The 12250-nt window shown below is 47.2% G+C and overlaps 1 protein-coding gene across 2 annotated transcripts in view; it reads left to right on the forward strand.

Moving 5' to 3' along the window:
- The window catches only part of LOC138520771 (hatching enzyme 1.2-like), a 39444-nt gene extending 27457 nt beyond the window's left edge, over positions 1-11987 (forward strand). For both annotated transcript variants that reach the window (XM_069633063.1, XM_069633064.1), the window contains exons 4-9: positions 1425-1577; positions 3459-3576; positions 5726-5904; positions 8297-8378; positions 10261-10382; positions 11819-11987. In XM_069633063.1, the coding sequence (XP_069489164.1) occupies positions 1425-1577; positions 3459-3576; positions 5726-5904; positions 8297-8378; positions 10261-10382; positions 11819-11823 (659 nt within the window). In that variant the 3' untranslated portion in view covers positions 11824-11987. The remainder of the gene's footprint in view (positions 1-1424; positions 1578-3458; positions 3577-5725; positions 5905-8296; positions 8379-10260; positions 10383-11818) is intronic.
- The last annotated feature ends 263 nt before the right edge of the window (positions 11988-12250 follow it).

Consider the following 12250-nt stretch of genomic DNA (forward strand, 5'->3'; position numbering starts at 1 on the left):
TCCGAATGGAACCAGTGGATAATAGAGCTAGAGAACCCGAGTGTAGAGAACGCAGAAAGTAGAGTGGGGTGATCGACAGTGTCAAAGGCCACAGATAGATCCAGGAGAATGAGAACGGAACCAGCGGATAATAGAGCTAGAGAACCCAAGTGCATAGAACGCAGAAAGTAGATTAGAGTGCTCAACAGTGTCAAAGACCTCAGACAGATCCAGGAGAATGAGAATGGAACATTGGAAAATACAGCTAGCGAACCGGAGTGCAGTGAACGCAGAGAATAGGGTGGTCGACATGTCAAAGGACGCAAATAGATGCAGGAGAATGAGAATGGAACCAGAAGATAATAGAGCTAGCTAATCCGAGTGGAGTGAACGCAGAAAGTAAAGTTGGGTGGGCGACAGTGTCAAAGACCGGAGATAGATCCAGGAGAATGAGAATGGAACAGCGGAAAATACAGCTAGTTAACCCGAGTGCAGTGAACGCAGAGAGTAGGGTGGTCAACAGTGTCAAAAGCCGCAGATAGATCCAGGAGAATGAGAATGGAACCAGCGGATAAAAGAGCTAGAGAACCCGAGTGAAGTGAACGCACAAAGTAGAGTAGGGTGGTCGACAGTGTCAAAGGCCGCAGATAGATCCAGGAGAATGAGAACAGAACCAGTGGATAAGAGAGCTAGAGAACCTAAGTGTAGCGAACGCAGAAAGTAGAGTAGGGAGGTCGACAGTGTCAAAGGCCACAAATAGATCCAGGAGGATGAGTATGGAACCAGCGGATAATAGAGCTAGGGAACCTGAGTGCAGTGAACTCAGAAAGTAGAGTAGGGCGGTCGACAGTGTCAAAGACCACAGATAGATCCAGGAGAATCCGAATGGAACCAGCGGATAATAGAGCTAGAGAACCCGAGCGCAGTGAACGCAGAAAGTAGGATGGTCGACAGCAGTGTCACAGGCTGCATGACTAGAAAGATAAGAATGGAACCAGTGGATAATAGAGCTAGTGATCCCGCGTGCAGAGAACGCAGACAATAGAGTAGGGTGGTCGACAGTGTCAAAGGCCGGAGATAGATCCAGGAGAATGAGAACGGAACCAGCGGATAATAGAGCTAGAGAACCGAGTGCAGTGAACACAGAAAGTAGAGTAGGGTGGTCGACAGTGTCAAAGACCGCAGATAGATCCAGGAGAATCTGAATGGAACTAGCGGATAATAGAGCTAGAGAACTTGAGTGTAGTGAACGCAGAAAGTAGAGTAGGGTGATCGAGAAGAGAAGTGATTGTAGAGGGGTCAGAAGCAGGAGAACAAAGCATTTTGTTAGTGACCTGGAACTGGTGGCGGGGTAACGATAGAGATGGGGTACCAGTAGAGACTGCATTTTGGAGGCACACATGATCAGCTTTTTAACTCCTTGTTCTCTCTTCCCCATTTCATAGGCGAATCCCCCATTGGGCAGCCGTCCCTCGAGTTCGGTGATATCGCTGTGGATCCCCTCAGAAATGCCGACCAGTGTGCTTCTGGCCAATGCCGCTGGCCACGTGCCACCAACGGCCAAGTGCTGGTACCATATCAGATCTCGTCCAGTTACAGTAAGTGCCATCACCAACTTCATGTCATGGGTCTCATCAGCACTGGGGGCAACCATTAAGTTTGGCATTTTACAATAAAACTTTGTTTTTTCCATAAAGAGGTGGCGGTCCACTACGTGGGATTAAAATTCCTGGTGGTCCATTACACCAGAGATAGGCTACTCTGTTCCCACAAGTAGGCATCTCCAATGGTCTGGTGGACTGGGGCAGAGTCAGTCGTATGTCAGACAGGCTCTGCAGAGTCAGTTACAGGCGAGTTTCTCTCCCTGGAGGCTTGCCCACCTCTGCTCAGTGCCATCGCATATCCTACTTTAGGGGAGTTTAGTGTGACCCTGCAGTGGTGCTGCAGCTGAACGACTAAGCCGTGTATTGATGGCCCCAGCCGCCCACCTCCCAAACTGCCTGAACTTCTTATTTAAAATTGTATCTCTCCATATGTTGCCCATGCCAGAAAGTCCCCTGTCCGCCATTGGATACTTACGGCATGGCCTTGTTACAGCGCTAACCCTGTACTAGCATGTAGACAACTTTACCTGTTGACGAAGGAGATTCACAATTTTTTGGCCAAAACTACTGCTGTTTTTCATAGATTGTTTACTTTCTCTCTCATAAAATATCACCACAATGCAATTGAACAGGCACATTCAACACTCCATCTTTTCGTCTTAAAAGCTCCTTCCTAGCAGTCTCAAATGTTCGCTATCAATGTAAAATATTTGGATGTATGATTTTAGTATTGAAGTCACGATGGTGGCCATGTTACAGTCAGGCATGACGTGCCACTGCACAGGACATGTTTGAGTCAGCAAAGCTGTGGCAGCTATGTTGCGTCAGTTATGACACTTCAAAGCTGCAATTCTGCATCACAGAATTGGCCCCCACATTCTGGAACTCACTACCTAAGGAACTTTGAAGGGCACCACCAGACTTTCAAGGAACAGCTCAAAACATGGCTCTTCAACTAATTGCTATAACCACCGTTCCTGAGCTGACCAAGGAGGTGGTCTACTCTATATCCCACCTACAGACCACAACTCACGTAGCTTTGCTTAACCGCTTGTGTCTTTTCCATGTTCTTCAAACCGGACTACAACCCCTGAACCAATGAACAGCCCCAGCACTGCTTATGAGGAACGTTCCCTTCCCTCCTTCCCCACTCACTAACACCCTCACTGCTAAAATCTCTGATGTTTACACCACACTCCTTCCCCATCCGACAGCCCACAAGGCCTAGCATCGGAATCACAGACTCCCATCAAGCTCTACTCCATCAGCACCTACACCGCATCTATCGCAGGGCTCCCAGCTGAGGCATGTCTCATGGATATCCTCCACGGCGCCCTTCCTCCCCTGAACACAGAGAAGCCCTCCCGCCAAATAGTTAGGGGTGCTTCCCACCTGCACTCTTCAGCGCAGCAGTCTTCTGCATCTGCCACTCCCTCTATCGCACTCACAGTCCACCACCACCTGTCTCATTATAGAGCCAATTTACCTTATCACTTGAAGTAGCAAAAAGAGTAGTATGGCTGAAGTAGAGTTCCCTTCAGCTGACCCTTTTGGGTCAAATTAGTCTGCATTTATTTAAGCAGCTAAAAATGTATTAAGTGGTCTTTTTTATATTATAATTATATTTTTTGGGTAGCTCGTGCACTGTTCTGATTGTGTTTTAGGGCCAGCTGACCTCTTGGAAAATTCCCAAATCCAGTTCCTGTTCACGTTGTTTCTTGCCATCGTTTTGCACCTTATTTTCAAACCAGGATCCTATGTCAAGTGCTTCCCTGATTTAATCTTGTTTAAGCTACTTTAAACCTTGCCAGATCATAGTATGTTTGTGTCGAATGAAAGCATGCAACTCCTTCCTCTTCTATTTCCCCTCCTTAGCCTCAAGCGAGCGTTCCGTCATCATGTCCGCCATCCAGTCCTTCTCGCAAAGCACCTGCATTTCCTTCAGATCTCGAACCAACGAGCGCGACTATCTCTTCATCGAGCCACAGAATGGGTCAGTAAGGGTGTCTGTGACAGTCGGGGGACCATATTTTCAAACAAAAAAACCATGACAGCCCACTGACATAGAAGTAGGACTACAATTTCCGCTGTGATAAACAGCAAAGAAGGACTAAAACACAAACAGGGTGCTGATGAAACTTTTGTCCTACTTCTGTGTCAGTGGTCAGTCTCTGTGCATGTTGGAGGCACAGAACGCTGATTGGAGGAAAGATGACCTGGAGGAAGGGACCAGGTTTGGTAAGTGGGATGAAAAGTGATTGGGGAGAGCGGTAACCCGCTCGATCTCAGATTTTTCAATAGTGTTTGGCAAAAAAACTGGGACAGTGTCCACCAGGGGGTTGACTTACAGTTTCCCTGGTGGGATTTGAGAGGCCGGCAGTAAGAAAAAAAGTCCCATTGTAATGTATGATGACTTTTATGCAATTGGCCTTTCCAGGGGTGGGGGCTGGGCCCTAGAGCACCTGTGTACTTGGCGACCCTGGTCTCCCCCAGACCTTCTATTCCCAGGGTTTTAAAACTTAAAAAAGCCTCGGGACACCGTGACGGAGGGGCAAATACCGGGACAGTCCTGGAAAAACCAGGACATCTGGACACCCTATCTCTGTGGGCACTGTTGGGTATATCATGGCACGGCCTGGTGGGCATATCAGGGGACAATTGGATTGGCATTTCATTGCACAGGTGTGGGAATTTGATGGCACTGTCTCTGTTAGGTATGTCATGGCACAGTGCTGGGGATTTCCCCGCACAGTCTGGAGATTGTGTGGCACTCTTTCTGATGGACATTGCATGGGACAGTCTCTGAGGGGAATTTCATGGGACAGTCTCTGATGGACATTTAATGTGGCACTCTCTGATAGACCTTTCATTGCCTGGCCTCTGGGAATGTCATGGCACAGTCTGCAGTATGCCTTTCATGGCATGGTCTGGGTTGGGCATTTCATGGCACAGACTGTGGTGGGCGTTTCATGGCACAGACTGTGGTGGGAATTTCATGGCACAGTCTGTGGTGGGCATTTCATGGCACAGTCTGTGGTGGGCATTTCATGGCACAGTCTGTGATGGGCTTTTCATGGCACAGCCTGAGGGGGGCTTTTCATGCCACAGTCTGTGGTGGGCGTTTCAAGGCACAGACTGTGGTGGGTGTTTCTTGGCACAGTCGGTGGTGGGAGTTTCATGGCATAGTCTGTGGAGGGCTTCTCATGGCAGAGTCTGTGGTGGGCTTTTCATGGCACGGTCTGTGGTGGGCTTTTCATGGCATGGCCGTGGTGAGATTTTGATGGCATGGTCTGTGATAGGCATCTTTTGCTGTTATTCTGTGACACTGAGTGCTGTGTCAGAGAGAATATCACATGGGATCTCCATAGGAAAGTCAAGGGCCCGATTGACACCTATGAAGCATGGGGGCGTTGGGAGGAGGGTTGGTTTGCTTCTCTGTGGGCTTCTTGATGTCCTGGATTATAAACACAGAAGGTGGTCCTGCCTGAGGGCAGCCTCAGCTGTGCCCTTATTAAGCCTCTAGGTCTGCTGATAAAGGGCCCCAGGTTGGTGCTACCGGGCTGTACCCACATTCCTTGTTTACGTACACACGGTTCTCCGAGGCTGTGTGGATTTACACGATAGCCAGATATTACATTTCAACCTCCAGAGAAATTCCTCTTGTGCTGTGTCCTAAGGATTCAGACATTGTATTCCAGAGAAGGAACAATTTCAGTGGGGTAGGGCAATAAAACCCCTGCTGTAACTCCATTCAGTGTCGTAGTACTCAACGCTGGCCCCTAGCACTGTTCTTGACCACTGCATTGAGTGTTTCAAAGCCTGTGTTTACCTAGTCCTCCCAGAAGGATCACTGAAGTCCTCTAATTGTTGCATATCTGCAGCTGAAGGTTTGGGTGCTCCTTTCTAGGTGGGCCCTCTCTTTGTGATAATTGTCATTGGTGAGGAACGCCTTTATCATCGCAAATCCTTCAAGCCATCATACTCTTCAAGATGGTTCATGCAGGTAGAGGTTCAGAAATATGTCAATCCTCAAGGGTTGAGACACTTCCTCGTGGGAAGGTCTTTGAGCCCTACGGATATCAGCGCACCCAATGACAGTCAGCAAATGTGCCCATGTGAGTACTAATCCCTCCTCTTTTCAGATGCTGGTCCTACATTGGACGAACTGGGGGCCGCCAGGTTGTTTCCTTGCAGCGGAACGGATGCGTCTACCTGGGCACGGCGCAGCATGAGCTCCTCCATGCCCTGGGATTCCACCACGAACAGAACCGTAGTGATCGCGACAGCTTTGTTGACATCTTGCTCCAGAATGTGACACCTGGTAAGGCTTGCAGCCTTCTCTCCTCTTTGACTCCCGAATGTGTTACCGCTATTCAGGCATGGTGTGCTGCTAACGATCTCTGTCTTAATGCCAGTAAGACTGAGATCCTTCTCGTTGGAACTCCCTCCCCCTACTCTCTGGCCGCTCTTCTTGGGCTCCCTTCCCTCACCCTCTTGTGAAGCAAAAAACGTGGATGTCATCTTCGACTTCTCTCTCTCCTTCCCACATCTCACTGGCCTTCCCAAGAAGGATCACTTTCAGCTTTACCTACTCAGAGGCATTCTCCCTTTCCTCACCATCCCCAGAGCTCTGGTTCTCTCCAGGCTGGACTAATGCAACAGCCTCTTGCTCAATCTGCCTCTTTCCTCCCTCCGCCCACTACAACTAATCCAGAACAGGACTGCAAGACTTATCCTTGGCCTCAAGCCCAGGGACCCCATCTCTCCCGCCCTAAAATCTCTCCACTGGCTCCTGGTGGCCGTAAGGATCAAATTCAAGACCCTCTGCATCATCCGCAAGAATTTCTGGGTACCGCGCTACATCCATCTTTCTCTCCCTAGATACCACCCGGCTAAAGTCTTTCAGTCCTCCAACTCTAACTCTTTGCAGGTCTGATGTTTCTCCAAGCAGAGAGTGCGGGTAGATCTCTTTACTCGGCAGGATATGGCCTCTCACCCCTCTCAGACTTGAGCCAGAGCTCCTTACATTCAAGAAGCTTCTCAAGACCTTCCTCTTCTCCTCCTCCTTCCCTCTCTTGCTTGCTTGCTAAGACCCCCTATTGCTGCAACTGGCTACCTGGTCCCTTCGGAGTCATACAGGGGCAAGGCCGCCCCCTTGACCAGTCTGCCTCAGCACCTCCTTAGTAGCACTTGCACACGGGCACCCTTCCCTGACTAGACTACTGAGTCTGGTCCACCCTCTTCCTCACACTAATTGACCCTTATCCTGTCCCCCGCCCCACTTGCCCTCCGGGCTCCGCATAGCACTTAGCCAGCTCCTGGGGCCCCCTACCTCCTGCATCCTCCACCTTTACCTTACCTTTCGCCTCCCCCTCTACATTTCCTGTTTGTTGCACTTGCACGATACGAATGTCACAAGGCCTAGTAGAACTGTTTATTGTTGTATATCCTCTTCTGTTCCCCTCGCCCCTTAGTCTTGTGGCGCCTGGAAACACATTCTACTGTATAAGCGCCAAACAAATGTTAAATAAATAAATAAAATGACTTGCTGTCTGTTTAATTCAAAAAAAGGTTGGCGCAGTGGCGGGTGATGCGCATCTGCTAGTACTGGTTGGCAATGAGGGACAAAAACACTTTTGTAAGTTGAACACATAAGATTAAGACATCAGACGGGGTGAATGCCGATGTAAAGTTCTATAAGTGGTAAAGGGCAGATAGTGGAGACACTTCTGTTGAGTGCTTGCAGGGACACTCAGTAAGCCGGAGGTATTTCCTGAATTTAAGGGGATATATAGCGTATTGGTTGTTTTGGGGGGTACCGTGAATATACTTCTAACTCTTCAGAAACCTACTTATATATGTAAGTGACCCAATGAGATAACTAACGCAGGTGGCCTGTGTGTGCAATGGACAGACAATACATGTTGAGCGTTCTACACACGAGGCGAAGCGTTGAAATTCTAGGCAAGATCTGGCTCTTGGGGCAAGGGATGGATTTTCTTCAGTTCAGGCCAGTGGGCAATTCAGGTGTGTCTTTGCTTTGCTGCACTAGTGATAAGATCCAGGAATGGACTTGTGTCTTTGACATGTTTTTTTAAAATCTAGAATGGATGCTTATGTATAAATTCCAGGATGGGTTTAAGAAATCCGAAGTTGGGTTTTCAAGTCTAAGCAGCATTCTCTCAGCACACTCAGCACTTGGTAGCACCAATTTAGTTAAACATTACAGATATTAGCAGCGTCACCAAGGAGAAGTCTTGTCTAATACATGCCAAAGTGGCTAGACCTGTTTTTAGTATTGCACTTCTAACTCTTGTGGAGGACTGTATTGCACATCCCATTCCTGACACCAATTAGGTTTAATAGCATAGATTATGCTATTGCTATTTATTAATCAATAAAAAGTATTATATATTTGCACATCACAATTTTACTACCACTGTAATTTAATATCACAAATCGGACACTAGTCCAGACATATATTGCCCAACCCACAATGGCCAACAATGTAGAGATTTCCGTATAAATCGCTGTAAAGACTGATCTTTAAAGTTATGTATACGTGATTCATCGAGGACTGCTCATCCCTTCAGATAAACTGCTAGAACTGCAATGTATAGTTAAAAGCAATGGTAAATTACTGTGACCGAGACATAATAACATTGGAAACAATGATTGATAACTTCTCCTAATAACAAGCTGTATCATTTTAGGCATGGAACATAATTTTCGGAAGGTGAGCAGCAACAACCTGGGCACCCGCTATGACTATGCATCAATCATGCACTACGCAAGGCAAGTATTGATAATCACAATGTGCGATGCTTTTTCGCTACTGAGGTTTGGGGCATTTTTGTATCAGTGAATGGCAGATGTTATGTTATACCAATTTGTATAGTGCAAATATTCACCACAAGGGCACCTTGGCGCTAAACAAAACAGGTCAGGAAAAAGAAAAAGGAAAAAAACCCTAGAAGAGACACGTTTTCAAAAGTCACCAAAATGTGAAATGATTCTCAGTAGCACGAAGTTGCGGGACAGCCCATTCCATAGCTGGGCAGCTGCCACGTAAAAGGCTCGGCTAGCAATGCGCAATAGTGAAAAGCGTGCAATCGCAATTAGAGAATCAGTCTCAGATCTAAAAAACTGGTGGGGACATAAGGGCGAAATTTTGCTTTTAGAAAATCCGTCCCATTGCTATAAAAAGCAATGGGACTATGCAGAACTATGCAAAGTGTTCTGAATTCAGTACGTTTGGCAACAGGAAGCCAGTGCAACGATTTAAGAATTGGAGCAATAGACAAACGGAAACCAGAACCCGTTGCAACTCTGGCCGCCGCGTTCTGCAAAATTTGCAGGCCGTTAACCAAATAAGCTGTTTGAGCCAGATACAAAGAATTGCAATAATCCAAGGTTCCAGAAATAATAGTAGCCACAACCGGAAGACGAAAGTGCATGGGGAGAAATGGAAACACGTTATGAAGAACCTTAAGTTTAAAATGTATCTTCTGAGAGACAGCACTTACTTGCGCCTCAGTAGACAGTGAAGAAGACATTTTGAAGCCCATATCCCTAACCATGGAAACAGGAACCTGCAGCAGCCCAAGAGATGCCAGCCAGAAGGCCGGTGTCCAGAGTGAGGCTGCAGACGGTGGACCCACAATCATCACTTCCGTCTTGTCTTCATTGAGGCAAAACCATTAACGGTTTCTTGCGAAACTGGTCCTGGGATGAGCGTTCCATGTATGTGCTTCCTCGTCTACACGCGTGAGATCATCGCCACCGAGATGTATCCCTGTAGTAAAGATGGAAGGGTGTGTGTGTGTGTTATTTCCGGTGTGCTGTTTCAATATGAATACATGTTAAAGTGCCGCTGGGAATTTACTTCATCCGTAGAACTCTGCAGTTGGGACCTTGTATGATGCTGAAAAATGGGAATTAAAAATAATAGTATCATTAATTATTCCACACCTTTGGTTCTCTGCATTTTTCTAATGAGAAAAAAAAACCGACTACAGCATTTTCTGTGATAAATGTGATGGACAAAAGGTATGTGTTGCTCTTGGCTGTGAATTAGTCCTATCAGCATGTCCATTTGTGTTGTTTAGAGTTTGAAACCATCTATGGATTGGATTGAACTGTGCGAGGCTCACCTCCTTCCGTAGAGTCTGGTCCAGTGGCCAACATGTGCTAACTCCAGGCAGGGTTGTCCAACTCCAGGCCTCGAGGGCTGGAAACCTGACGGGTCTTCAGGAAATCCCTCATGAATATTCAGGAGAAAACATTGCATACATTTAGATTCATTGTATGCAAATTTATCTCATGAATATTAATGAAGGGTGTCCTGAAAATCTGACCTGGAACCCGCCCTCAAAGCCTGGAGTTAGACAACCAGTCCCACCGTGGGAGGAAGGACCCAAGGGTGGTGGGACTCCACTAGAATATGGAGGTGTTCTCAAGTCATAGGATTCAGGAAGCTTTTCCCTGTGCTCTTAAGTGCAGTAGTGAGTGAGTGAGTGAGTGAGTGAGTGAGTGAGTGAGTGAGTGAGTGAGTGAGTTCTCTCTCTCCAGCGTCCCTCTTAGTAGCCGAGCGCTTGCACAGTTTTCTCACAATGGCCTCTCGGCGCAGTGTACTTGCTAAATGCTTCACATCTCTCCTTTCTGTGCTTCCCTACAGGACCGCCTTCTCAAGCAATGGACGCGCCACCATTGTCCCCAAGCCGGATCCCAACGTTGCTATTGGTACATCCCGCCAGTTCACCAGCACGGACATCACCAAGATCAACCGCCTGTACTGCTGTAAGTATGCAAGGCGGCACCTGGGATTCCCTTCATGCCATTTGCTTTGTTGCTGTCGCTCTGAAGACTCTGGTTATACTGACTGGGAGCTCGTTGAGTGGACTAGGCCATTGTCTCCTGAATGACTGCATTAGATATTGCACACACTGCACACACTGCACACACTGCCTCATCTCTTAGCACTAAGAGCTCATGTTACTACACCCCAAGGCCCACCATTGGGTCTACCTTAGAATAGGTTGGTTACTTAGTCTCTGTAGCATTCAAATAAATCCCACTGTTATTACAGACATCTCACTCATCTGCGGCCTCCTATGCCTGGTTTCCAAACACTCTTTTGAAAGAGAAGCTCGAATTTTGGAAAGAAAGTTTCAATTTGATGAGGTTCCTAGAAAGGGCCCCTTGGTTTGAGTCCTAACTACTTTGATCTGACACTATTTTGCACTAGCAGTCCTCCACCCAAGAGGGCTGGTGCTAGCTGGGGGCACCAAAGGGTAACGAAAAGACCCCCAGTAGTTAGCCGGGGTAAGGAAGCATTTTTTTAAAGGCTTGTTTCTTGCTGTTTCCCTGAAGAAGGTTAATGCTGGTCCCAAGATCCTTGTCCATGGAAAAGAGTTTGGAAACTCAACACAAATGACGCTCCTGTGTCTTTTATCTATGCATGTAACATGGACAAGATGGCGTTGCGTGGTTAATAAAGCACCGACGCCCTGGTGTTGCTCCCCGGGATCATTGATTTCCCACAAAGAGTTTCCGGCCCATGGGCTTTCGTACATTGGCATCCTGTATAATGTGCATCCCAAGGTTCCCGGGTGGCAAGAGTACCAGTTTCAGCACTATCGGCACTTGATTTTTACTGGATGCCCGCTACCCTCGTAATGGAGGGCCACGAGGTGAGGGTGAGCAGAGCAGGGAGACTGAGGGGAAGAACAGGTGTACCAGAAGGGTCAATGCTCAGGAAAGTGCCCGCTTCTCTACTGGGAAAAGGCACTGGGCTAGCCAGCATGGATGGCAAGGGCATGGCACGAGTCAAGCAGGGGATCTTTGGTTATTGCACCCCCTCTAATTGACAAAATGTGTCCACAGCGCCCCAGATGCAGCACTCTAATAACCAAGAGCTGGAATGTATTGCTTTACTGCAGCATCGAACCCCACAAGGGGTTGAAAGCTCTGTAAACGGCAAGTCTTTTGATCAAGATTTGGACGCAGCCTCTGATGAAACATATGCAGCTGAACCCTCATGCCTGCATAAGGCACATTTACCCACTGAGCTCTGCTACTTGCTTCTACTTCTGTGTGATCTGTGGTGTGGATTTTAGGCCCTTCTCTATGTACTTGTTGGTTCATTTCCTGTGTGATTGTGCAAAGTGGCCTTCTTCAGGAGCTACACTGCCGGTGTGATCTGTGTGATGTAACCCTCTCTTCTTTCCTTTCAGCTTGAGGAGCACGTGAGAACATTCTGCTGCTTTAAAGTCTGCGCTTTTTCCAAGACGATGAACACATTGAAGACCCAAAGCCTTACTTTTGCTGACATAATGCTTTGGTGTGTCGGTTCTGTTTCGCCATTTTATCTTATCTTCTTAATAAACAGAGTGTGAAAGCTGACCTATGTCTCTCGGAATGCTTAGTATTTACATCTTTCTGGATGATGGGTCATTCATACATTTATTATTTTGTGTTACATATCTTGTTGTTTTGCTGACGGATTTAAATGCCAAAATTACTATGAAAAATGAATTGAAATATGTAGGGGTAAAGGGGTTAAAATGGGTGGGGAGAGGTTGCGGTAGGAGTTAGAATATGGAGAAAGGGGACCCCCCAAAAATAAAAAATACAAATTTGCAGAGTTTTTTTCGAAGTAATTTTGG

Source organism: Ambystoma mexicanum, chromosome 13 (assembly GCF_040938575.1).
Source record: "Ambystoma mexicanum isolate Mex_15411 chromosome 13, UKY_AmexF1_1, whole genome shotgun sequence".
NCBI lineage: Eukaryota > Metazoa > Chordata > Amphibia > Caudata > Ambystomatidae > Ambystoma > Ambystoma mexicanum.